The 25954-nt window shown below is 44.7% G+C and overlaps 1 protein-coding gene across 1 annotated transcript in view; it reads right to left on the reverse strand.

The window, feature by feature from the left end:
• The window catches only part of SLC15A2 (solute carrier family 15 member 2), a gene marked incomplete at its 5' end in the record, with an annotated part of 39683 nt that extends 26270 nt beyond the window's left edge, over positions 1-13413 (reverse strand). The window contains 6 exons of the mRNA XM_082001284.1: positions 697-787; positions 5970-6069; positions 7178-7270; positions 9110-9251; positions 9870-9957; positions 13282-13413. Of these exons, the coding sequence (XP_081857410.1) occupies positions 697-787; positions 5970-6069; positions 7178-7270; positions 9110-9251; positions 9870-9957; positions 13282-13413 (646 nt within the window). The remainder of the gene's footprint in view (positions 1-696; positions 788-5969; positions 6070-7177; positions 7271-9109; positions 9252-9869; positions 9958-13281) is intronic.
• Between the last annotated feature and the right edge of the window lie 12541 nt (positions 13414-25954).

Here is a 25954-nt window from a genome sequence, read left to right on the forward strand (position 1 = left end):
CCTGTGCCTATCCCCATTGCCTATGGCCTGCTGCTCTGCCTCTGTGTCTGTATTTAGAGCATGCCAATCCCCTTGGCTTCTAGGCACTGCGATACAATGAAGTAAGTGCAGCAAGGCTCGGGGACTAAAAAGGCTTGTGCAAACTGGCTAGAATATAAAGTAGGTCTTAAATGGGGCATAGGCCTGTGCTTTGTCTTCAAGGCTAGCTGCTCAGGGCTGCAATCTTGCAAGCAGACCCATGCAGACATGCCTGGATGACAGGACAGAGCCCTCCAGAAGTGAGCAGCACCCTGTGGGGGGGAAGAAAGCAGGGCTTCAAAACCAGCCCTGCTAAGTTGTTCAGCCCAGACACCTGCACAGGACAGCAGAGATCAGTTCCCATCCACAGGTTACCTGCAGGCAAGACAGGGGAATAATCCTTCACTGGCAATGGGGAGGATTGGATGACCATATAGGGCCTTCCACCTTTCACATTTTAATTCTACAGTTCAGGCTGGTTTTGAAATACAACCAGGAATATAGTACTATAAATCTGTTATGCTGCTAAGGCAGGATTAACAAGGCGTAAATGCAATACACTGGCCACTCCACAGATAACATAATTTCTGCCATTCAGTTGTCATAAGAGCCTAACTATGCACAGCAGAGTAGTCACAGGGCAGCTAATTTATTGTCTTATTCTAAATCAACACTGACCTCTTAATACAGGAGTTACAAACGTGGAGATCAAACTTCCAGCATTAATGGATAAATAGAAGATGGAAAAAAACTTGCTTCTCTCCGAGGTCTAAAACAAGAGAAGATAATATCAATGTCACGGCTAACACACAGCATTGGGCTTGCAAATTGAACACTATCAATTCTCTTGTTAGGAAGGCTGGGTAAATATTGGCACGCAGTGCATAAAATGTTAAGCAAACAAGCTTGCGTTCAGGTCATGGTAAATGCTCACACAAATCAGCGCACATTACTTGAGAAGCGCTTTGGGGCCTTTTGGCACTTCAGAGGAAAAGCCACTGCTTCAAGAATGTTGTGAGATTGGAAGGAGGAGAGAGCATTTACTTATTCCAGACAAGTAGCATGATTCAGATGCTCTGTCACCTAATTCAATCCAATTTGGCACGGTTTGACAAGCTCATCATTTCTTCCCATGTCTGAGCTCTTTTTTTTTTTTTCCCTTTTCCCCTGTGTAGAAATAGAAAAAGAAACCTGTGTATTTTGAGGAGCTGGTAATGACAGCATAGATGAGTGTGTGCCAGAAAATGAGAGGTATCCAGCAGACAGGAGATTACCAAGCTGAGGCCAGTCAACCTCAAACTAATAGGGTAAATTAAATCTACGGGAGCAAATTCAAGAGCCTGACAGAGGGATGAACACTAAGAGAAAGAGTTCAGAATTTAACTGATGTTGTAACATATTATAGTCCATACAGCCCAAGAATTCCTGTTGATCTTATTTCTTCCTGCATAATTCATAATTTGGAAGGAATCAAGAACTTGATGCAGAGTTTGGCCCTTTTTGCAGGAGTAACATGTGAAGGCATTCAACCAAGAGCAGTCTCTCCTTGCTTGTGGGGAGACACACATGCACAGTTGCCTGCACATGCACAGCACTAAACCTCCTCCCTGTGCCTGGGTAGGCCAGCAGAATGGAGAAAGAAGAGCAGGCTACCTGACATACCCCATGCTCATCTGTGTCACCAGCTATGGGACACCTGAGTTAGTGAAACCAGCATATAAGTACAGCCCAATCCCAGGCAGCCAATATACTCCACATGCATCGAGGCTTCGTTCCCAGCTGTCACCAGGTCTGATAAAGGTAGTGGGTAAATTGCTTGGGACATGGCTTGGTGCCTGGCAGAGAGCTCCTTAGGGCACCTTGAGCCACATCTCTATGACCTGAGCATCATTTGAATGCAAAGCTTTAACTTAGCTGAGTGTGAGGAAGCTCCTCAGGGGCCTGGTTCTGTCCCCTCTCCTTCTAATATGTCCTGCTTCCTTCTGCTCCCTGAGACAACAACCTTCACAAGGCTAGCGAACAGGAGAAAATGTGAAGAGTTGCAGGCAGATAAAAGAGGACAACTCTTAAGGGATGAAGCCTGGGATCCAAAAACGTAACAAAACTTCCCGTAACTGATGGTGAAGCCAACAGGAAATACTGCTACTTCATATGGCAAGAAGCCTCTTACCACAGGGGATCAGTGCAGGGAAGGTAGGCAGATAGGAGAGCATGGGAGGGCTTTTCTTTATGTCCCCTTGTGAAGCAGGTACTGGGAAGGTACAGGTTAGAGCCCCATCACCTCCCACTGCCGCCCACCGAGGAGTCTGGGGGTCCCCTCACTTGGATTAAGGGCTTTTTGCCTTGCCCCAGCACAGTTATGGAGACCCCATCAACTTAAAATTGTGGAAGAACCAAAAGCTCATTTCTTAGCTTATCCCAGGCAATCTAATCCATACATTACTCGTCAATTATTTATCCTGGATTAAAGGATTCATAAGCCTTATAATAATCATTTCTATGGCATGTTCCCATGGTTAACAGCAAACAGCACTGGGTCTTTCTATCTCTTGTACGCCATTTCTGTCCTTATCAGTGTTTTTGATTACCTGGAACTTTCCACTGCTAAGCTAGTGAAAGTATATTTTCTTCTACATTCTACCTTTGTAACTAGTTATTTGTCATCATAAGGAAATCTAGAGAAATGAGCAGCCTCAGCAATCTTTCCTGCTCCCAGAGTAGCCCTGCCACGGCTTGACATGGCTGGTGCAGTAGAGTCCTCACAGCCCTGCCCCTCTTCTAGTCAAATTCTCATACCATATCTCTAACCCTTCCTATCTGAGCAACTCAATTTCTGAGAGCTGAGAAAAACTCAAGCATGCAGCTCTCGATAAAATCTAGAGCAACAATTACCAAAAAGAATGTGCTGGTAAGAGAAGAGAATAGTGATGCATAAAGAATTTGGGGCATCTTTTTTCACACATTTTCAGATTTCAGTGATGGAAATAAATGGTCAGAGAAAAGCAGAAGTGAGTACAAAAAAAATATGACCCAGCAGCTTGAAAATTACACTGATTGGAAAAAAGAATTCCCTCCCTATCTTCTTAATCTTTGGAACAGACTTACATTAACAACATGATTTGGATTAGCTAATTTGAGAAAAGGTACCGTACACGATAATCCTGATCTCCTTGGCAACCGGAAAATAAAGAAACAAAGAGAAAGCTATTTAGTACCTTAAACACCATATCACACTGTCTGAAAGGAGCTTTGCATTAATATGCACAGCAGCCTTCACATTTATATAACATATTGCAAATATAATTTTGTTCAGGCATTTTTAGCTTGCACTCCTAATCCCATAGACAAAGATGCTCAGAAATCTCCAGCAGATAAATCTACTTTCCCTACCTGACCTCCTGCTGAATCAGCCTCCATCACTGTTTGTAGTAGTATTGTTCTCAAAGTGGCAGATCCAAGACTATTACACTCAAAGTACTTAAAAGAAAACCAAACTGATGGTTTTCTTTTTACCTCAAAGAATAAATTTGTCTCTATGTGAGAATAGCAGGGGCAATTTATTTATTCATTTTATATACAGAACTACCATATCCCTAGCTTCCAGATGGAACAACTAAGCCTGTGCACTCAGGTCAGCTGAGACAAGGTCTCAGCTAAAATTTATTGGTATCCTGAAAACTAAGGGGGAATCAAATGCTTCATTTCATTGGGAATTTTCAAAACTTATTTCATCCTACCTGCAGTGGAAGATGAAAAACATAAGTCCTCCCAAACACCACTCCAGAGGGGAGAAATATTCTGGTTGGCCTCAAACCTTTCATTCCTTAGAAAATCAAAATTTCTCATTCCAATTTTGAAGACATAAATTTGCTATCACATAGCATAAAACATTTTTTTCTTCTGAAAGGCCAAGTAATTTCAAAACAGTAAAATACAAAACCTTCTATTCTGAAAAGAATGAATAGAGCAGAATGCATTGTCCTTATCAGAAGGCTTTTTACAGTTTTCTTTCTCTAAATTAGTTTTTTCTTGAAGGCAACACACAGGTGAATGTTTGAGCCTTAGTATTTGATAAATTTGTTGGAGATGTGTAGTCTGAATGCTGGAGAATGGGTGCAGGCCTACACAACCACAGGCAATTCAGGTTTTTCTCTGTAATTCAGTTGTGGTTGTAAGTTTGGGATAATAATATGTATGTGCCTGACTGGGGTGCTGAGATTCATTAGCTGAAGTCTACAAAACACTCTGAAGATGTGGTACATATTATCATACTATAATTAGGTGGTAATTGAAAGATGCTGGATAAACATTATTAATCGTTAATATTCATAGAAGTAGCACTTCTGAAAATGCTGCTGTAACACCTGTTAGAATCCCTTTGGGACAACTGTTGGCACTGCAAGCTGAGATGCCCACACACTAATATGCACGCAGCATATTCCCAGAGCACATGTGCTGTAATGTCAGCCTGCTTTTGGTCAGAGTTGTGCCAACTGGGGAGGCTGGTGACCACCAGATGCTTGCTGCTCCCTCTTCTGCAGCATCCTCTAAAGCACCAGGTCCAACTGACAGCACAGGGTGGACATGCCTGCAGAAGGGTCTGCTTTGAGCAAGTGGCCATGAAACATCCTGTGTTTTGTTACTTGTTAGTAACCATAAGCTTCATCACTTCAGCAACACACAGTTCATCTGCAGAAAGCACAAGTCTTCACAAAATTTTAAAATAAACACTCTAGCCTGTATCATTTATACATTAAATGCTGACTACATGCTGGGGCATTGCAAAAGACAAACAACAAACTGCCCTATGGGGCTTCCATTCCTCATCCAAGGCCCAGGGGCCATCCCTTATCCAACTCTACCAGTGCCTTTCCTGACAGACTGTTAGTCTAATGTCCTTCTTCAATGCCTCCAGATGGACTTTCCATCTCCCAAAGGTCCTAATCTTTTGCAGTACTTCTCTACATCTATTTCTGGAAATCTTTTTCCTACTGTCAGTCCTAAATAATCCTCCTTGAATTTAAGCCTACTCATCACAGACCCCAGCACATTTTCTTTCTTGTAGCAGTGGCCTTCTACACATTTAAGGACTTATTCCATGCACAGAAGTTGCTGATTTGAATGCTGTCATTGAGAAAACCGAAATATTTATTTGTGTGTGAGGTCAACATTAATCTAAGTGTTTAATTTCAGGTCAATTTGAAAATTTAGCATTTTGCCTGAGGATTAGTACTTCCTGACCTGCTTTGCTTCTTTAAGCACTACCTTATCCCTGGTTGAGCCACTGTGCTGCATAATGGGAGCAGGTGAGGGGCTAAGTACTCATGACAGAGAATGAGGACATGAAGCAACTGGACTACAATTCACAAGATGCAGAGCACAAATAAAGCTAAAAAGAAACATCTTTCCAACTCTTCAGAATTTTCCATTCTGGAGTGTCTAGAAAACATTCTGGATAGGTTTGGTACCAGCACCACTTTCAAAAGACTGGAATTTCCTACAGTTCTTTCTGTACAACACCTAAGACACATATTATGACAGATTTGAGGGAAAATTCCCAAGGAAGCATAGGCTGGTGATAAAATATTCTCTTTAATTTGCTGTATTCCATTGCAGTGTATTATAATCACCCCTGTTAAGCTGGTTCAGAAATGGCTACAGTTCCGATACACGATACAGGATTTTTCAACTACTCTGACATCCAATTAACATTTAGATGACTTGATGCAATTATGACCTATCCTTCCCAATATCAGTCCTGTTCTGCTGTCATTTTGCTTTTCTGAAGCATCCATATTCTCTCAAGTCTTAAGCGAACCATCCTACCTCACATCTTACTGTATCTTTCCCTGGCAAACTGGCTCTTCTTCTAGCATGACAGGATTTGATCATATAAACATCCCATAAAGTAAGTAGACACTGCAGATTTTAGGAAAGAAAAGAAGTCTTACATGTTCCTCTTCAAACTGGTCCCCACCAAATGCAGAGACACAGGGCTTGATACCTCCCGTTCCAAGGGCGATCAAAAACAGACCAACCATAGACAGGATCCTTCATGCAAGAACAAAAATATCACCATTGCAGAACCTTTCCAGTGCTTATGAGAGCATTTTAGTGTCACTCAACCACGATTCCTCTGGTATCATTGTCTTTTGCACATGGGTAGTGATGATGAGCCAGCTAAGTGGGAAAAACAAATTAATTATCCTCATTTCTGCATTCAGTACCAGTCAATTAACCAAACTGGTTTTGTCAGTTTCTTGCTGTTCTGAGGCCCAATGGACACAGTAGAGATCAAAGATCCGTGGGATTATTTTTCACTCATATGAGAGCAAAAGACTGCAGAGATCAACTGAGAAAAATAAAAAAGAAAAAAAAGGAAAAAAGCGCCTTTTCCTGCAGCCTTCCAGCCTGGGTAAGCACAGAAAAACTCTTTGAATTAGGCTCATTCTTGGGTGCTTTCTACTTCCCACTGCTCCTCAAAATACCATTGTTGGCTCGACAGATTACATCTAGCGAACAGGAGTGTCAGGACTGGCCAGGTCTGGGATAAAAAGAAACTGTTCCGTAAATGAGATGCGCTCCTGGCCTGCATGTGCATATTTTTAGAGCTGTGACCACCTAGTAAAAGCAGCTTGGTAGTTTCAGAGATGCCAGCTGGGGAACTCCTCTCACAAGCCTGCCTATCAGTTCAGAATCTTGAGGGCAAGAAGGGTTGTACCCTATGGAAGAGACAGACCCTTCCCTCTGTCACATCAGAAAATATATCTTGTGGTTTGTGTTCCCATGCACACAGGGGGACCTTGCTGAGCTGGGTAGCTATGCCGATGAGGAAATGAGGGAGGAATGAGCCTCGTGTAGGCAGCTGGATGGAGGAGACCAAACTCGAGCAGCATGGTGTAGCAGAGAGGGGTGATCAAAGGTGCCAATGTCAAAGGGCTTAGAGTCTCTGTGGTGGTTTCCAACCCCTTCTGGTGCATTCACACGCTAGATCTGCCCTTCTGTTCTTATTGAGACATCCCAAACCCTTCCCTGATAAAAACAACCCATGTACAGTCCCCAAACTGCTGGCCTGATGGAGGTGAAACAAATTACATTCCTGGGTAAACCAACTACCATCGCAACCTACTACAGCGCTGTGGCTTCAACAGCTACTTACACATGAACTGCCTGGTTGCCTATGGATGGAATTGCACCAACAGACTTTATCAGATGGCCAACCACATACACAATGGAGAGGTAGATGATCGTCCTGTGAGGAAAGCAAACAGCAAAGACTGAAGGTGCTGGGTGATGTACAATCCAAAAGCAGAGTGTGCCTGTGCTTCCTGATACAGCAGGTCTACTTTGCAGACACACAAGTAACTGGTTTGTTTGTACCACTGGTATAGCAGGCAGCTATAACTCTTACTGCACTCAGTGTTGACACAAAGAAGATGGCAAATGGGTTCAGATTAAGGAGGGATAGCCCCTGCTTTCTTTGCAGAGGTTGCTGAGCAGAACAAACTAAAAATGTTCCACTCTCGTCACGCATGGAAGGTTGCAAATAGAAGAGTACTGTTCAGGTCTAGCTCAGTTTCCAGATTACTAATAACTGGCATTTTGTAGCATGCACCCAAGTGAATCCCTTGACTGGAAGGCACCTATAGGGGACTGTTGCCCACATTCAACCCACCTGACTAACACATCAAATTGGGAGTGTGGTTTCCCCATTACAAGTCTGTTTTACATCCCAAGTACCTCTGGAGGACTGAGCTCATCTAAGTACCTCCCATGTCTTGGTGAGGGGAAAGAAATCTAACTAGGAGAATCAGGCTCTTGAGTGTATTCTATTCCTTCATCACCTTCAGGACTAAGAGATATCTACGTATTTATGTGTAGACAACACACAGAGAATGGAAGGACTTATTAGGACAGAGGCACTAGAAGAAGCCCTATGAGCTTCGAGCATGGAAGTGGTCTGCAACACATCCAAACCCTGGTTGCAACAACTGATTTAGAGGCACATCAGATCATTCCCAAGAGCCCCTCTAATCTGTTTTCCTGTCCTTGGTATTGGCTGAGGTCTAGCTACTACAGCAAAAGCCACCTCCCATTAAGTCATAGGGATTATGCCAGGGAAAGTCTCTTGCCAAATGCACAAACATCTGCATAAGGATTTACCTTCTCACAACATCATGCTGCAAGATAGATATCATCAAATACCAATGAACATTGCTAGGTGACCTTAAATAATGAAGTTAATAAACCCCCACTTATTTTTTTTCATTCAAAAGGACAAAAGAATGACTAAAATTGAGCACAAAGAAAAAAGAACATTGGTATCTCCTTAAGAACTTTCTGCTGGAAAGGCATATGGAAGCTGTTTTTTTTTTTTTCTCTTCTGCCAGATGTGCTTAGTCCTAGAGAGAATGGTTCAGCTGCACTTGGCTCTGACAGCCAAGACTCCTCAGACAATGAACAAACAGTGCTAAGCAAAGAAAATCCTATATCCAGCTGCTCACCACCGCTCTGTGGCAGATGACAGCCCCACAACTTATCAGTGGAAGACTGCCTAACTTACTCAGGAAGAGTTTACCAGGTTAGGTGCTGAGGGAGAGGATTTGAGTGAGCCCAGGTTTCTCTGGCATAAAAAAAATGGATGTGCTTACACATTCCCTATGGTGTGAAAGCATAAATTTAGTTTAGTTAGTGATGTTTCATCTGAAACTGCAAGATCTAGAGGATGACACCACTTCCTCACCATTTTTTAATCCTTCTCAGAAGCAGAACTTAGCAAGCTGAGTGTTAATCACCAAACACCTCAGCTTCCTCAGGGTGGGTAGGGAAGGACAGTGGAGGAAAAGTATGTTTGTGACATTTAACTTGTGCCAACTTTGTTGCCTGTTGGCCCTTGTGTGAAAGAGGAGCACAGAACAGCATGAGCAAACAGATCAGCTGTTCATCCGTTGAGAGAGGAGCTGACCTTTGCAAGAGTGTCTTTGCTGCACTCTGAGCTAGCTCAAAACTCGGAGCACACACAGCACTGCCCTTGCACAGGCTGCATGGGGTAGATGTATGCTGTCTGAATTAGAGAGGTGTCTTCACTTACTTGTATTTCCCCAGCCATGAGTCTGCCACGATGGCTCCAATAACAGGTGTGAAATAACATAGTGCGGAAAAGGCATGGTACACAGCAGTGGAGAGATTCTCATCCCAGTGGAAGAAGCTTAAGAAATATAGCGTCAGGACAGCTAAAAGGAAACAAGTAAATCACATCAGATAATTAATGTGTATATCTTCAGGTAAGCAGGAAACTACATCATGGTGGCAAAAAACCCCACTGACTTGTCTAGCAGCTACGAGCACTGTTGTGGAAAGATCTGTGCTTTCAGACTTCATAATCCCTGACAGAGTAAAAGCTAAAATGAGATATATGAGTATCAGGTGTCCTTTGCTTATAAACATTTATGGTTAGCTAGAAAATATATTTTCTAGTTTATCTTGCCATAACCTGTAGTTCTGTTTATGCACATTTTCTATTTGCAAATTAGGTGCCTGTATAATTCAGTTCCAAAAACGCTGGTTGCAAACAACTATGAAAGACATCACACACCAGAAAACCAGGTTTGATAGAGGGGATCATATAAAAATTTAGACTTAAAGGTACATTTGGAGCTCTCTAGTCACAACTTCTGCTCAGAGCAAGCGCAGCATCAATGTTAGGGCACACTGTTCATACCTGCATCCTAAAATGCCAATTTACATTGAAAGACAGCTGAGACCACATAGAGCACAGCCCTAAAACACCAGGCCAGTGCCTATAGAAACCCAAGCACAGGAAAGTTGCTTCCCAGACACAGGCCACATACCTCTCATGCCATAGTAGGAGAAGCGCTCGCAGAACTCGTTCACCACGATGAAGGCAATACTTAGGGGGTAGTTGGAGCCACAGAGTTTCTGCAGGAGACAAATGAGAATGTAACAGCTCTGTGAAAGCCTTCACCCCAGCAACATATCCCCACAGTGCCTGGGCAGTGGAGAATAGTCCAGTCCAAAAACCAGGTGCCCACTGCTGCTTGACTGGCCTGTGGGTTGGACTCAAAGGAGAAAGGGGACCCCAAACCTATCTTGCTTTGGTTAAAGCTCCCCAGTGAATCAGCCTGGCTGACATGGGCCCAGTAAGGACCGCCATGGGCATTTGTGGGCTGCCAGCAGTGCACCACACTTGTAGCTCTAGAACTCCAGCGGAAGAGTCCTACTATCTCTCCGCTGCAATGCATGAACCCACTGAGATACAAAAACACCTTCGGATGCCTTTTCTCCTACACTTCACACAAAGCTACTACTCTGCCCCAAAACTGCTCCTTCTCCTAGTACCAGACCATGCCTCAGCAGTTGGTAGACCCCAAGGAGCTGCTGTCCGCTTCTGTGTGAAGCTGCTCCCTCCCCTGCGACAACTGCCCTCAAACTCTGCACCTCACTTGCACTGAGCTGTGCCTCCACGTTCACTAGAGCAGAGCATCAGCCCTGTGTCCTGCACTCCTTCTGGCATGGCATCCATTTCGAATTCCAAGAGCACTGGCACAGCTATGGATAATTCAATTTATTAATCAAAACTAAACAAAACAGTGACAGGACTGTCAAACCTGTCTGAGCGTGGCCACTCTTTCACTGAACCTGACTTCACTCGAGCTAAAATCAGCAGTTTCCAAGTGAAATAAATACAAGGCATTTAAATAGATGAGTCTTGGCATGACCTTGAGTGGGCCTCCATCCCTCTTGCTACCCTACTGTGGTCTAAGCTAAGTAGCTTCCAGCTGCTTAGCTCCACTGCCTCACAACAGGGAAAGCAGGTTTTCACAGCACTGCCCAGCCTCTGCCAATTAGTGGGAGAGAGGGGCTGGCAGGATGGGGGGAGTGTGATATTAACAGCTGCCTTTATATTTAGGATTTTAAAAAGACATGGTACAGGCCAGTGAAGTGAGATGAATTCTTCACAGTCATTTCTCTGCCTCATGTGGGAAATAATGAATTCCTGTATTTCCTCCCAGAGTCCCAAATGCAAATACAGATACCAAAATAGATGTGTTTATTCAGCTTTATTTCACCACCAAGAGACCTGAGCTTATTTGGATTCCCAAAGCAATGGCATCAAGTTTAGTAGGTGATGCTGCCTTTAATGATGCTGTCTTGCTCAACATCATACAAAAGCAACAAAAAAAAAGGACTGGCTGTCTGGGAAAAACAAAACAAAACAAAAAAATGCTTTCTATTACTTAACCCAGCATCTCTAAAGACAAATATTTTTGTCCTTTTTTATATATATTTTTTGTCACTATTTATGGGCTGCCTTTTTATTGAGAAATCCTTGGCCTCTTTGCTTTACTAAATATGTAATTATCCATTTCATTTATTATTTACTCTGAAACCATCATGCTCAGCATATGGCTTGTAAGACAGAGTGGGCTCCCTTGGAAACCACACAGGGGCCTCCTGCTTTTAGACTAGCCTACAAATGCTAGCATATATAAGCTGTAAATGCACACACAGACATATGCACACACAGAACACCTTTCTCCAACGAGTTTTTCATAATAAAGAAGAAAAGCCATAGGAGGCAAATTATGTTTCCTGTGAGTGCTTGGAGGCATTTTCTGAACTTGGAAGTAAAATTGTACAACAGGGATATTTTTCTTCCTCTCTTTCACAGACTTCACTATCAGTACTCATGAGATTTAATAACATTTGATGGAGATGCGGAGCATGATTGTTCAAATCCAGATGGCCAGGTGTTGGGAACCCTGCTGCCTGAACTCACCCCTCCGCACCGATGCGCAAGCCCTGCAGATTTAGCTGCAGTAGTTTAAGGTATCACATGCCACCCTGCGTCCTGCGATGACAGAAAACCTGGCAGTGACTTATTTCAGACACTCCTGCTCCGGGATGGGCACCTCCTGCAGATAGGCAGGAGCAAGCAGGGAAAGGAGAGAGGGAAGTGGTGACTTCCCAGCTAAACCTCCCCAAGCATCTGAGCCAGGAGTAATTGCTTACAAACACAGAGCAACAACTTACAAGCAGGGGTGCTTCCATCTGGCTTGTATGTCATGAGATGGCATCGGCACACACAGAAATTCTCATGTATTTTCTCTGCTGTATCACTGACCTGCCTGTGGCCTGCCTGGACATCCAAAAGTGGGCAGCTTTCATCCATGTGGAGAGCCAGATGCAGTTTGCTCCCTTCTGTGAAGGAGGACCTTGCTCAGCAGAGTGCCCCAGCAAAAGCAAAGCGGCTAAGCTTGGATTCATGAGCCCACAGATAGCCTGCTGTGCTTAGCTACCACTGTAAGCCTGGGATCTGCAGGATTATGTAGCTCTTAAAGATACTGTGGAAGTTGATAGTCTGTGTCTTTGGAAAAAAGAAAGGTCATCTAAAGTGACACCTACAGGAGATGTTTGTTTTCACCTCTCCTTCTTGCTGACTAACTGCAAAATGTGACTAAGATTAATATTTCACAGGATCTCTAGATATCCAATAGTTAATGCCTGCACAGTACTTAAAATTGCGAGTTAAATAGTTGGCTTGCTAATGACATGACTGTGAGCTTTGGAGCAAGAATTACCATATTGTCCTGCAAGTCAAAGCAGGTGCAATACAAGCCCTGTTCTCACTGAAGTCACAGTGTACAGTTTTTAGGGGTCAAGAACTCAACCAGAATTAGCCTGAAAACCTGCACAAACATCAAAGCTGCAAGGCAACAAAATATTCATCAGAATCTGGCTTCAAATCAGAGCCAAAGATGTAAACCTGAGGCTCTGGCACTACAAGCTGCGCTCCATAACACACATCAGTGGCCTGTGCTCAATCCCTGTCCTTCCTTCCGCTTTGCAGCATCTGGGGACCCTTCCCTGGTGGGTTTCATCAAACTAAGCAAATGCACAGGTCAACTCCCTCCCTCCCACACACCACATCCCCCTCCACTTCAGAGAAGTCCTTTCCCACAACGAAAGTAGCATTCAGGAAAAAGACAACAATCAAACACTTACCCTTTTTCCCAAACATTCAGACAGTTCATTTTTTCCCGTTAAGCTGCCCTTTCTTAACTTAATCAGGTTAGCAGAGGGATTTTTGCCTTCAGTTGTTAAAGCTTATTTCAACCCTCTGCAAGAAAGGGTGTTTGTCTCTAGCCAGAGCACAACAGAGGAAAGAACAGAGAGATCTTGCAATGTTTCGAGCAAGCTGAGCAGAAAGCAAAGAAAAGGAAACGAGCTGTTAACACTCACCGGGGATTTTTTCTGAACAGGGAAATCTCCTTTGGGGGGATCATCTCCTGCAGAAATGAAAGCAAACAAAGTTTCCTTGGATTCGTTTCTCTGAAAAGTGTTCATCTCCCCTCTCGCCTTGTCTCCCACCATGCTATGTGGCTGTGGTGAGTTGACTGGGAAGATTTCCAACCTCAGGCATGAAGTTTGATTCAGTTTGAGTTAACCCTAATTGAGCACATTTGTGCAGCCAGGGCAGAAAAGGGAGGGAGAGGCTACCAGGAAAGACAACTCCAGAGTTCAAGAAGAGTCAAGGAGCGCAGCCTAAATCATTCACAGGTTGGGGCTGCCAGCACTTTGTGGCACGGACCTCCCTTTTGTTTGGCGTGCCCCCAGCTATTGTACGTGCACCAGCCCAGCACAGCACTGTATGCTGAACAGATGTGAGCTGAATAAAAATCCCTGGTCCCAGATACTCCTACAGCCTGCGGATTTAGGAGCACAGTGTGCATCTCCCTCCCGATGAGGTAATGACAGGCTTATTCTGCAGAGATCTCATTCCGCTGAAAAGCCACACATCCATCCCAAGTCATAACTACTAAAATGCTCATCACGCCAAACCCTCGGACACTGGGTGTCATGGATGCCTGCACTGTGTTAAATCATTTCTTTGCTATCCCAGGCGTGATGTGACACAGGGTTCATTCCCACATGAATTCCTTGAAATGACCTTGCCTTTTCTTATGGGATCGTTTAATCCAGAGGGCACAGCCAGCACCCAGGAGCAGCCCCAAACCCTGTCTCGACTTCCTATTATCAAGAAGGCCACCTTGGGGCTCCCTATGTGGCAAAGGCATCCTATGCTGTGCTGAGAGCCCCTGCATTCCCCCTGCAGCTACATGGGCTCAGCTTCCTGCAGGTACCCTGTTGTCCATCCTTCCATGCCCTTCCCATAGGAACAGAGGAGCTCTTCATCAGTATTATTCCAGTGCCAGTTTCAATTACAGAGCAAAATTCACAACCTTCCCATCAACTGTCCTCAGTGCCTTTGGTTCTGCAGTATTCACAGTGTAGTGCAGGCATTTTTTTCTTCCCCTTGCATTTGGATTCTTTAAAAGACAAATGTTCAAAGAATTTTCCCAAATATTTCTCCCTTCTTTCATCAGCAAAAGTACAGACCATACCCAAAATCTGCAATTGATACAAGGAGTCTCCATAAATTCACACCTAGCTCCAGTACCCGAGCTGCTTCTAGTGCTTGGGTATCACAGGACTTTGCAGTTGACAAACCAGGAAAGAGACCTTTGCTTACACCACAGATCCTTAATTTGGCTGCAGTTATTGCTAACAAGACATGGAGAATATTTAGATAAGGGACTCAGATGTGACATAGTGCACATAATCACTCCCCACATTTCCACATGTGCACTAGCTCTGCTTCCACTGAAGATCCCCAGGGATCCCATTTCACTCCTGCTAACAGAGCGGCTAAATATGGGGCCAGGGCCAACAGCCCATGGGGTTTTGGGTTTTTTGGGGGGTGGGGTGGAGGTTTGTTTTTTTTTTTAATACTAGCATGAAAAACCATATCGATCGCTGGGATTAACACACTACTTGTCTACATTGTAGAAACATTTAGGCCATTAGCTGCCAGAAGGTTTTCTGAGACAGAAAGGGACAAAAAGAATTCAAATGTCTGGTAATAAATGGCAACTCATGGCAAACAGCAAGAACAAGTTAAAAAGAATAAATTTGCAAGCACCTCAGATACAAATGAATTCAGAATAACACTTGATAGAAAGAGACCTGTGAGACTGGGCTGAAAATCAGGAAGGAACTGTACCACAAATGGAAATAAGGTGGCATTTCTAAAGACAAGTATAAACAAACAGATCAAGCACGGAGAGATTGAGGCTGTAAACCTGAGGCACAAAATGAATTACAGCTAGCAGAAGGACACAAAAGGCAATAAGAAAAGGTGTTAGAAAAGCTGTCAATATTGAAGAAAGAAGAAGGAAAAATGAAAGTCTGTTATTTAAACTAGAAAACGAGCAAACAAAAGCTCACCCAGAGAAGCCAGAAAAATTGTGTCCTTTTTGTTTGTCTTCACTAAAAAAACTAAATTACAACAAGATACATAACACCATTAAAATGAACCAGTAGGAATATGGGTGAAATGAGACATAAAACGCTTAAAGAATATTTGGATACCTCAAATGTGCTCAGATCATTAGAGCCTGATGCAGTTCACCTTCAAGTGCTGACTGTGGTATTGAACCACTTCCCTTGTGAAGGACAGAAGCAGGACAAGCATCTCTACTGCCTTTAAAAAAGCAGGTTAGGACAACCTACCCGTATTCCTTTATAGCCAGAGAGATACTTGATCAGTTAATCCTTTCTAAGCACCAAAAGGAGAATAAGGATTACAAAAGAGCCATTTTGGATTGGAAAAAATGCTGTCAAACCAGACTGTTTTATTCTTTTTCGACAGGGTAAGTCATGTAGCAGCTAGAGCAGCTGTGGATGTGATATATCCTACTTCTAGCGTCTCTAATGTCTCGCAAGGAAAAGAGGCTCCAGATGAAACACCTATATAGTGGGCAACTGGGAAATCCCTCTCAGAGTAGTTATCAATGATTTTCCATCAGATTAGGAGGGCATGAGACATGCAGGTCCTCAGCTTTTCCATGAGCAGAGAGAACATCAGCACAGCCAGTGTGCTGCTCATGTTTGTGTCCAAAACCAGGATGGAGAAGCCTGGGGGAGAGCAAGGTATGAATTCAAAATTATATTGCTAAATAGGAGAAACCACCTTGCAGCTCTGGAATGAAAAAGATGAAATTCAGGGAGAAAGACTACCAAATCCTACCCCTACCCATTGACAGGAAAAGCAGCCACAGAGACTAGCTACTCTCCATTTTCATTGAGGATGAGAAAAATAACTGACTTTATTTTCAGTAAAAAAGATTTGGGGCTGCTTTTGGCCAAATTCCCTTTCTGCAAGGACAGGTGAGCACTGGAAAAGAGACACCGTGGCCAGGGCTGCAGGGTTTGGGCAATCCCTAATGCCTGCTGTATGAGAACATATTAGGGACTAGGTAAATATCGGGTCCTGTCCCAGAGCAGGCAGATGGATGAGGTGCCCTCCTGAATGGCTATGAAAATGGTGAGCTAAACAACTTCAACTGTAAGCACGAAAGCAAGGACTGCTTTTTCTAAAATGTCCTCTCTTCTGAGTTATCCTTTACGCAAGTGGGGAATCTGCAGGATGATTCATGCTTAAATGTAATATTCAGCTACCAGATGCCTTGCATAGCCAGAAGTTCCCATTAATACATTTTTCTATGACTTTCAGTTCATCATTTAATTTTTTCTGGTTCCCAAACCCACAGGAAGACAATCTGCATTTTCCCTTTGCATTTACAATCCTCAGGTTCTCACCACTTCCTGCTGCAAAACTGTGCACATTAATCTGTTTATACTCAACTGATCTCTTCATTTTTATCTGCATTCATCTTGTGGTACAATCCCTTCTTGAGTTTCATCTCAGCCACACTGGTCTCTTAATAATGAGTCTTATTTTGAATTCATATTCACTGGCCATACTTTTATAGCTCTTTTACCATATCTGTGTTTCTCTTCTCTTTCTCTCTTTCCACGACAAGGTTATAAGAAGCTAGGTGAATGTGTGCCAGCAACACTTTGGTCTTAATGACCTGACCCTGGATAGACAAGATAACCTCTCCAGGTGTCTCTGGTTTATTTTCTCTGATTCTTTGATTACAGAAAAGAGCATGGCTTAACCAATTTAGACAGAGCAAGGTTTCCATTGCCTGCAGACTTGTCTCAAACTTCAAAGTAATTTAAGAAAATGATGTATCAAATCACTTGAACAACCAGAAAAATATGCCAGATGTCTTCATACCTGTATTTCTGCTCTAGCCACTAGCCCTTATAGACCCAAAATTGTAAAGGTATTTAGATTAATACAACTAACAATATCAAGTAGCTAATCTGTATTTAAGAGCCTGTCATCTGGTCACTAGTCAACCTGTAACAATCAGAGAAACTTCTTGTTCCTCCTGGTGCTTTTTTGCCTTCATTATTTTCTATGATTAGCAAGAAGAAATGTTTAAAAAATTCTCTCACCATCTTGGGTTTCCATTGCAGCCTGCAGCATGCCGTCCCCCTCTGCCATGCCCGCTGCTTCCTGCGCGTTGGATGACCCCAGCTCTGTTGCGCCTGAAGATGAACCTCACTGAGCAATCCTGGCTTGCTCTCACCCTGCTATTAATGTTTCACTTCACAACAGCAGTCCTTTGGTCACTAGTAAAATAGTTAACTTTTATTCATTTTTTTAATCTCGAAGTTAAACTGAAGTCATCTTTGTTCAGCTCACAGATATAATAGGGAATCTGCCTTTCTCCTTGAATACAGCCTCTAATTAAGGCTGCATGGCATCTTAAGTGGATGTTCATGATCAATCACTTTGCGCTGCAGCTACGCTATCTTTCAGTAAAATTGCTACTTCTGGATGAGAACAGGGACTGGACCTCTCACTAGACAGGATACACAGCTGGCCATAAATCCAAACTTTTGATGCTGTACACCAGCTACAGAGCTGGTCTTAACTATATATGTCTTTTTGTAGTTAAGGCTGTGAGAAGACATAGGTTTTCATCATCTTTTGACAGAGTGGCTGCAGTTCCTGATTCTTCATGTGTCACACAGGAATGCAGATATAACATCGACTTGCTGGACCTGCTGTTTACAAACAGAGAAGGACTGGTGAGAGATGTGGTGGTCGGAGGCCGTCTTGGGCTTAGCGACCACGACATGATAGAATTCTCAGTTGTGAGTGAAGTAAGGAGAGGACTCAGCAAAACTGCTATCATGGACTTCCGGAGGGCAGACTTTGGCCTGTTCAGGTCACTGGTTGAGAGAGTCCCTTGGGAGACAGTCCTGAAGGACAAAGGGGTCCAGGAAGGCTGGACAGTCTTCAAGAAGGAAATCTTAAAGGCGCAGGAACAGGCGGTCCCCATGTGCCGTAAGAAGAGCTGGCGGGGAAGGCGACTGGCCTGGCTGAACAGGGAGATTTTGCTGGGACTCAGGGAAAAGAGGAGAGTTTATCACCTCTGGAAGAAGGGGAAGGCAACTCATGAAGAGTACAAGGATCTCGTTAGGTCAAGCAGGGACAAAATTAGAAAGGCAAAAGCCCAGCTAGAGCTCAGTCTGGCCACAGTCGTAAAGGATAACAAAAAATGTTTTTACAAATATATTAACAACAAAAAGAGAGGCAAGGAGAATCTCCATCCCCTACTCGATATGGCGGGGAACATTGTCTCCAAGGACGAGGACAAGGCTGAGGTACTTAATGCCTTCTTCGCCTCAGTCTTTAATAGCCACTCCAGGTATCCACAGGATATTCAGCCCCCTGAGCTGGAAGACGGGGATGGAGAGCACAATGTACTCCTCATAATCCAGGAGGAAGCAGTCAAGGACATGCTAAGCCACCTGGACACCCACAAGTCTATGGGGCCTGATGGGATCCACCCGAGAGTACTGAGAGAGCTGGCGGAGGAGCTTGCCAAGCCACTCTCCATCGTTTATCAGCAGTCCTGGTTAACAGGGGAGGTCCCAGAAGACTGGAGGCTTGCCAATGTGATGCCCGTCTACAAGAAAGGCCGGAAGGAGGATCCTGGGAACTACAGGCCTGTCAGCCTGACCTCTGTTCCAGGGAAGATTATGGAGCGGTTGGTTTTGAGAGTGCTCACAGGGCACCTGCAGGACAGCCAAAGGATCAGGCCCAGCCAGCATGGGTTCATGAAAGGCAGGTCCTGCTTGACCAACCTGATCTCCTTCTATGACCAGGTGACCCGCCTAGTGGATGAGGGAAAGGCAGTGGACGTTGTCTACCTGGACTTTAGTAAAGCCTTTGACAGCGTCTCCCACAGCATTCTCCTGGAGAAACTGGCGGCTCGTGGCTTAGACGGGTTTACTCTTCGCTGGGTGAGGAACTGGCTGGATGGCCGAGCCCAGAGAGTTGTGGTGAATGGCGTTAAATCCGGCTGGCGGCCGGTCACGAGTGGTGTTCCCCAGGGCTCGGTTCTGGGACCAGTCTTGTTCAATATCTTTATAGATGATCTGGATGAGGGGATCGAGTGCTCCCTCAGTAAGTTTGCAGATGACACCAAGCTGAGTGGGAGTGTTGATCTGCTGGAGGGTAGGAGGGCTCTGCAGAGGGATCTGGACAGGTTGGATCGATGGGCAGAGGCCAACTGTATGAGGTTTAATAAGGCCAAGTGCAGGGTCTTGCACTTTGGCCACAACAACCCCATGCAATGTTACAGGCTTGGGGAGGAGTGGCTGGAGAGCAGCCCGGCGGAAAGGGACCTGGGGGTGCTGGTTGACAGCCGGCTGAATATGAGCCGGCAGTGTGCCCAGGTGGCCAAGAAGGCCAACAGCGTCCTGGCCTGTATCAGGAATAGTGTGGCCAGCAGGAGTAGGGAAGTGATTGTGCCCCTGTACTCGGCACTGGTGAGGCCGCACCTTGAATACTGTGTTCAGTTTTGGGCCCCTCACTACAAGAAGGATGTTGAGGTGCTGGAGCGTGTCCAGAGAAGGGCAACGAAGCTGGTGAGGGGTCTGGAGCACATGTCTTATGAGGAGCGGCTGAGGGAACTGGGGTTGTTTAGTCTGGAGAAGAGGAGGCTGAGGGGAGACCTTATCGCTCTCTACAACTACCTGAAAGGGGGTTGTGGCGACGAGGGTGTTGGTCTCTTCTCCCAAGTAACTAGTGATAGGACGAGAGGAAATGGCCTCAAGTTGCGCCAGGGGAGGTTTAGATTGGATATTAGGAAAAATTTCTTCACTGAGAGGGTGGTCAGGCATTGGAACAGGCTGCCCAGGGAGGTGGTGGAGTCGCCATCCCTGGAAGTGTTCAAAAAACGTGTGGATGTGGCGCTTCAGGACATGGTTTAGGGGACATGGTGGTTCTAGATTAATGGTTGGACTTGATGATCTTAAAGGTCCTTTCCAACCTAGTGATTCTGTGATTCTGTGATTCTGTGATACTGTCCTCCCAGACCCTTTTTCACCTTAAAGCCATGAGCTGCCTGAAGGAGGATCAACATTTTTTCTACTGCATTTCTGCTGTTTATTCCTTTCTGCTTTCCCCCATAACCTCCTCTAAACTGTTGTGACTTCCTTTCAGAGAGGCATCTCCTCTGCAGGTGAAAGCCCAAGATATTTTCTGCAGATACAGAAACGGCTCACAGTGAAATTCTGTATGTTCAGCAGTAGAGCAAGATGGGTTCTCCATCATCACATGTCCTGTGCACATGGCTCTGAAGCCACCTGCATCCTTCCCCTCTTCATTGCACTGAAATCCCAGTCCCACCTGCTTCATGGCCCCATATCTCTTATCATCACCTCAATATACAAAATACAGTCAACGCTACAAACAGGCAGCTCCTAATGAACTCTGCTATTAGCTGAACAAAGACTGACCCAGTGGAACTGGGCAGGAGGACTAGAAAGATGCACTAGGGAAACACTGAGAGACATCCGAATTTTACAGTGAAGAGAAACATGCAGCAATAGCTACTTATACGTGTAATAGCAAGTGGCCTAAGCCGATTGCAGATCAAATTCCAATATGAAATCAGGAATAAATTCCTACAAGTGTTGAGTCATTTGATGGAGCAACAAGGGATGCACAGGCTGAAGTGAAAGGAAGAACAACAGCGCAAACAACTCATAAAAAGATGATGGTAAATTTTAAGTGGCTTGTGAAAGGAGGATTGAAGCAAAACTTTAATTATGGCTACAAAAGAGCAGGCTATTCACACAAGATATATTAAAGTAAAGATAGATGGTAAGAAGGATTTAAATCCAGAACGTAGCATGCCTGGCCAGGATCCAGGGAACATTAGTCATATTATAAGAAGATGTACCATAGATAAGTACAAAGCACAGCATGGCAAAACTAGCAGTATGAGACCCTGGGCAAGCAGAAAAGAAGTATGAGCACTATAGGCCAGACAATGCCATAGAGAAGAAAAGCTGGAGGGAGAATAGTTGTTGGGAAGAAAAAAAAGCTTTACTTGGTAATGCTTGTGACTTCTGTTAGAAGATTAGGGGGGGGGAAAAAAACACAGCAGGAAAGAGCTTTTTTTTCTGAACAACTTCTTAAGAGACTATCATGGCATGGAAAAATTGGGATTTTTCTCTTCACTGGAGGGAATGTCCAAGCAAAACACAGGAAAAGACAGAACTTAGCAGCTGAGGCGGGAAACAAAAAAAACCCAGCAGAAACAAAATACAACAACAAACTTAAATTCCTTTCTAGGCTGTCAAGATGGAGTATCACAAAACCACTGCAAAAAAATTGGAAGTCAGCTCCAGAATGAAATGTGTGCTTTTTTGGAACTGATCACTGATTAGCAGTAAGCAAGTATCACCGAAACTATATTTTGCATAGAAAACAAGGAATAATTTAACTATTCAGGCTATCAGTAAGGAGATGGGCTAACTGACCTCTTGAATTTCCTTCCAGCTATTTTCCCCTCCAGTTCTCAGTTGTACTTGATGCTATGGGATTAGGTACCGTGCCCTGACTCAGAGCTGACTGGTAGCACTGGTTTCAGTAAATTCAACAGATAGAGAAAATACACACCTAGGTGCCCCAGGCAATCTGAACCTATGGGAACACATCCAGTCCCTGGGATGCTTCTAATGTTCTGGCCTTCTTGCCTGGCCTTTGTTTCCTCTTTATACTGATTTAAAACATTTTAGGAATGCTGCCCTCTTCTTAGAGACAGTCCCTAGTTAAAAAAAAAAAACAAACTAATTTTACCGTTCACATAGGCATGTAAAGTCAGCTCTGAAAAAACAAATCAAGAAAAGGAGAGCCAAGATCGGTGTACAAGGGAACATGAGCTCAGTTTCTAACACAGTAGTCAGTGCTCTTTGACTCACAAGGGTGTAAGTAATCAATTCTGAATGTCTTTTTTATGCCCCTAACAAACAAGGTGTGCTAGTCCCTCAGACACTCAGTGCCACAGCTGTCTCAGGCAAAACTCAGGCTCTCTGTTCAAAACCTCTGAATAACAGAGAGAGCCTAGAAAGATAAAAATCTGAAGCTTTATCCAGTCCACTTGCCTGGGGCTGAGGCTGGGCTGTCCCCTTCGTGGAGCGAGAAGGTGGGAGGTCCCTGCAGCCAGATGAAAGGTGAATGTGGTGTGGCAGGACTTTGGAAAAGCACTTAAGGACTGTTTGGTGTCCCAAGAACATATTCTTCCTGGTGGTATGACAAGCAGGTCTTAGTGCTTTTCAGCAGCAGGTCTCAGGGCATTTCACTGAGCAGATATCAGTACCTCCATTTCAGAGACAAGCAAAAGAGGGAAAAACCATCCTGACGAAGGCAGACTCTGCTGAAACCTCTTGCATGGCAGCCCAACAGTCTATCCATTAAGCTTCCCTGCCTGTAATATTATCACAGCAAAGAAAAAACAGCTACTTATTTGTTCTGCCACAGGCTCCGAGGGATAGCTCAGCTACCGAAGACATCGCAGTTTGCAGCAGCCTTGGGTCTGGAGGAACACCGCAAGACAGTCGCATCCAGTGTCTCAGTCATCCCTTTGGTACATTGCCCTCCTCTCTGTGCTCACTTCCAGCCTCTCGGAGAGACACTGCCTTAGGAATTTCCCTTTTTGCACTGACCCCTCAGCTGGCCAGTAACTCCCTTCTGGTGGCGAGTCCTGCACCCTTCTCCCACCCAGCCCCAGAGTAAAAAGCTTCTACTCACTGCTAACCTCTCCTTCAGCGAGAGGCTGCTGGTAATGAAAAAGCAGGAATCCTGTAACTACTCTATTCTTCGCAGGCAGCTTGGAGGGGTGCCTGGCACCCGGGGGGTCTGTTGGGCAGAGAAGGAGCGGGCACAGCTACAGGATGTGGCAGCACGACCCCGGGGTTCAGTTCTGACTACGCTACTTGTCAGGCACCTTAAGCACGTATTTCAAGTTTCCTAACCTTAACTCCACTGGCCTTAAAGCAAGAGTCAAGCAGCACTAATCTCCTGTACATCTGGGGCAAATGGTTTCATTCATTAATCCAGCTACAGGACTAGGAGAATCTCAGAGAAGGCATTAATTTCAACTTTTCCAATTTTTTCCATGCACCCACAGTAAAGAGGCTGATTGTTTTATTCTTTGCAAGCTTCTCTGCATCAGGAGACACAATGCACTGCACAATTTCAAATCTTTACCATCACAGAGAGGGTATTCTCACCATATCCCAGCACACAGATGATTTTTTGACTACAGTTTAAGTCAGATTGCAATTCTGTAATCGGTATTTCATCAGGGCAAGCTGCCAGGGACAGAGAACATGTAAATCCTCAAAATACCTCTGTTTTGATAAAAAAAAAACCCTCAGATCTAACCCAGAGAGTGGATAACAGTGACCTCTCCCAGATGCCAAGCATAGCCAGATATGATATGACCTTCTGCATTCTAGGGACTGTCATTTCCACTGAGATCTTAATCATACCCTCCCCAACCAGCTCCCTCCACTGCCACACCATGGGCCAGGCGGATCAGGGGCTCATCCAAGATTCATTAACTCTGGTTCCCTGCATTTTCATAACGAGCTTGCAGTGCCATCCATTCTTTTCAGCCTCCCCCCGCAGCAACTGTGGGGATCAATTTGCTAAAACGGTGAGTGCAAGTAGCTCAGTCATGTGGGTTTTCCCAGCACCAGGTCCCAGAAGGACTGGCAGAAAATTAGAGACTTTTTTTTTTTTAAAAAACGTTGATCTAAACATACAGCTTTTGGGTCTTGGGGGTGCTGACACTTTGCAGCACAATTCATTTTGTCTTGGCCATCCTGTGCCTAGGGCAAGCTGCTCTCCACTGGCACTCGTGGAAAAACCCCTCTGAGTTTGGCAGGGAGAAAGGCGAAGGAAGAATTCATCTGTGCCTCTTCCTCCTTATGCTAGCTCCCCCCAAAAGGTGCACTTTTCCTAGGAGCTGAGTGGCATCTGATCCACCTGACATCAGTGGGACCAGGGGTGCTCAGACCTTCCCAGACACCACCCCCCAGCACACGCTAACTTCCCTCTGCTCAACATGCGTTCCTCCCAGAAATAACCTTTCCTGTCTCAGTAGCTTAACTGGAGCGCATCTTCTGGCTATGATCAAATACTGAATCAGGCACTTGCTCTAACGCTCCTCTTCCATCCCTAGCCTGCCTCCTTCCTCCTGGGATCTTGCATGGCGTTGTGCCCATCACACAACAGCCGAGTCCTGCATCACGTATCTGCAAACGCTCTGCATGCTTCACTTGTGCAAACAGCAGCTCTGAACACAGAAAAACCACCTCTAGTGTTTTCCAGCTTGTGGCCACCCAGGAGCCACAGAGCAGTGCTGAACGTGCAGGGCAGCAGCAAGGCACATGCCCAAGCAGCCGACAATGGTGTAGGTTGCTCTTACTGCACATGCAGGCCACCAGAGCCTTGCTGCCTTCAGCAGGAGCACAGCCAGCCCCATGCGTTTGGAGCGACTGCAAACACGGGCTCAGAGCACAAGTCCTCCACAACAGCACGAGGTTTAATGAAACCAAATTAAGCCACATTCACTCTATGAGCAGCTACTATGCTCACCTCCAGCCCTTCTGCTTTCCTAATCTATTTCTAAGCAGTTCCTCATACACTATGAGGATACAAACCCTCAGCAGATTTCCAGTATCTTCCTGTGGTGAGCTATCAGCTATTGATCTGGTGCTTCTTTACTCACCAGCAGCCAATCCCATCTGTGTCTGAGCAAAGTGAAATGCCCAGACCTAGCAGAGGTTCCACTAGTCCCAGTGCTTGCTCTCTTAAACCTATTTCCTGGCATCTGCCAGGCAAACTGCAGCTCACCAGCTGCAATAGCAAGATGGGAATGGTACACATGGGTTGTGAGGTAGCACAGGCATGTACCAGCTACAGCAAGAGTTGCTGGATGATGAAGATGTGCCCGTTCATGTCAGTTAATATAACCACTGCTGTCTCATCTGTGGTGCATGACAAGGGGAGAGAGCATTTCAACCCCGGTTGATGAGCAGAGGTGTTGGGAATATGCTGGTATAGGCTTTCCACCACCCCTTCCATCTCCTGTGCCCACAGCTGACATGTCTTTTGCTGTTTGGCATTCAGCCTTTAGATCTCTCCAAGTGCCCCCATATAGACCTCAGTAAACAGAGGAGAGCACACTGGTACTCACTGACAGAGAAATCCATTAGTGCCAACATTTATTATCTTTAATAAATTCATGCAAAAAAACCACAATCACCTTTTCCATGACCTCCAGCTATGCCTAGGCTACATGAGAAGATCTAGCCATGTCAGTCCTTTAAGATGCAGAGGGCCACTCAAGAAGTATATATTCAATTGACTTCAAAGAACCTTTGAGAGCTTGGCAACTTGCAAGAGATTTCTTTATAGAAATAATCACTTTCAGAAGCAAAGCATACATGGCACTTTTTCTCCAGCTCCCATTCAGTTTCACCTCCAACAATAAATCACTAAAGAGACTCAACATGGAATGCCTTAGCATTGTACTCATCTAGAAATATTTCTTTGCTGTATAAACTCGGATTAATATTCATTCTCTCCAAGATAAAGACAGCTAGAAATAATTTGAGGGAATAAAAC

Source organism: Phaethon aethereus (assembly GCF_964289735.1).
Source record: "Phaethon aethereus genome assembly, chromosome: 6".
NCBI lineage: Eukaryota > Metazoa > Chordata > Aves > Phaethontiformes > Phaethontidae > Phaethon > Phaethon aethereus.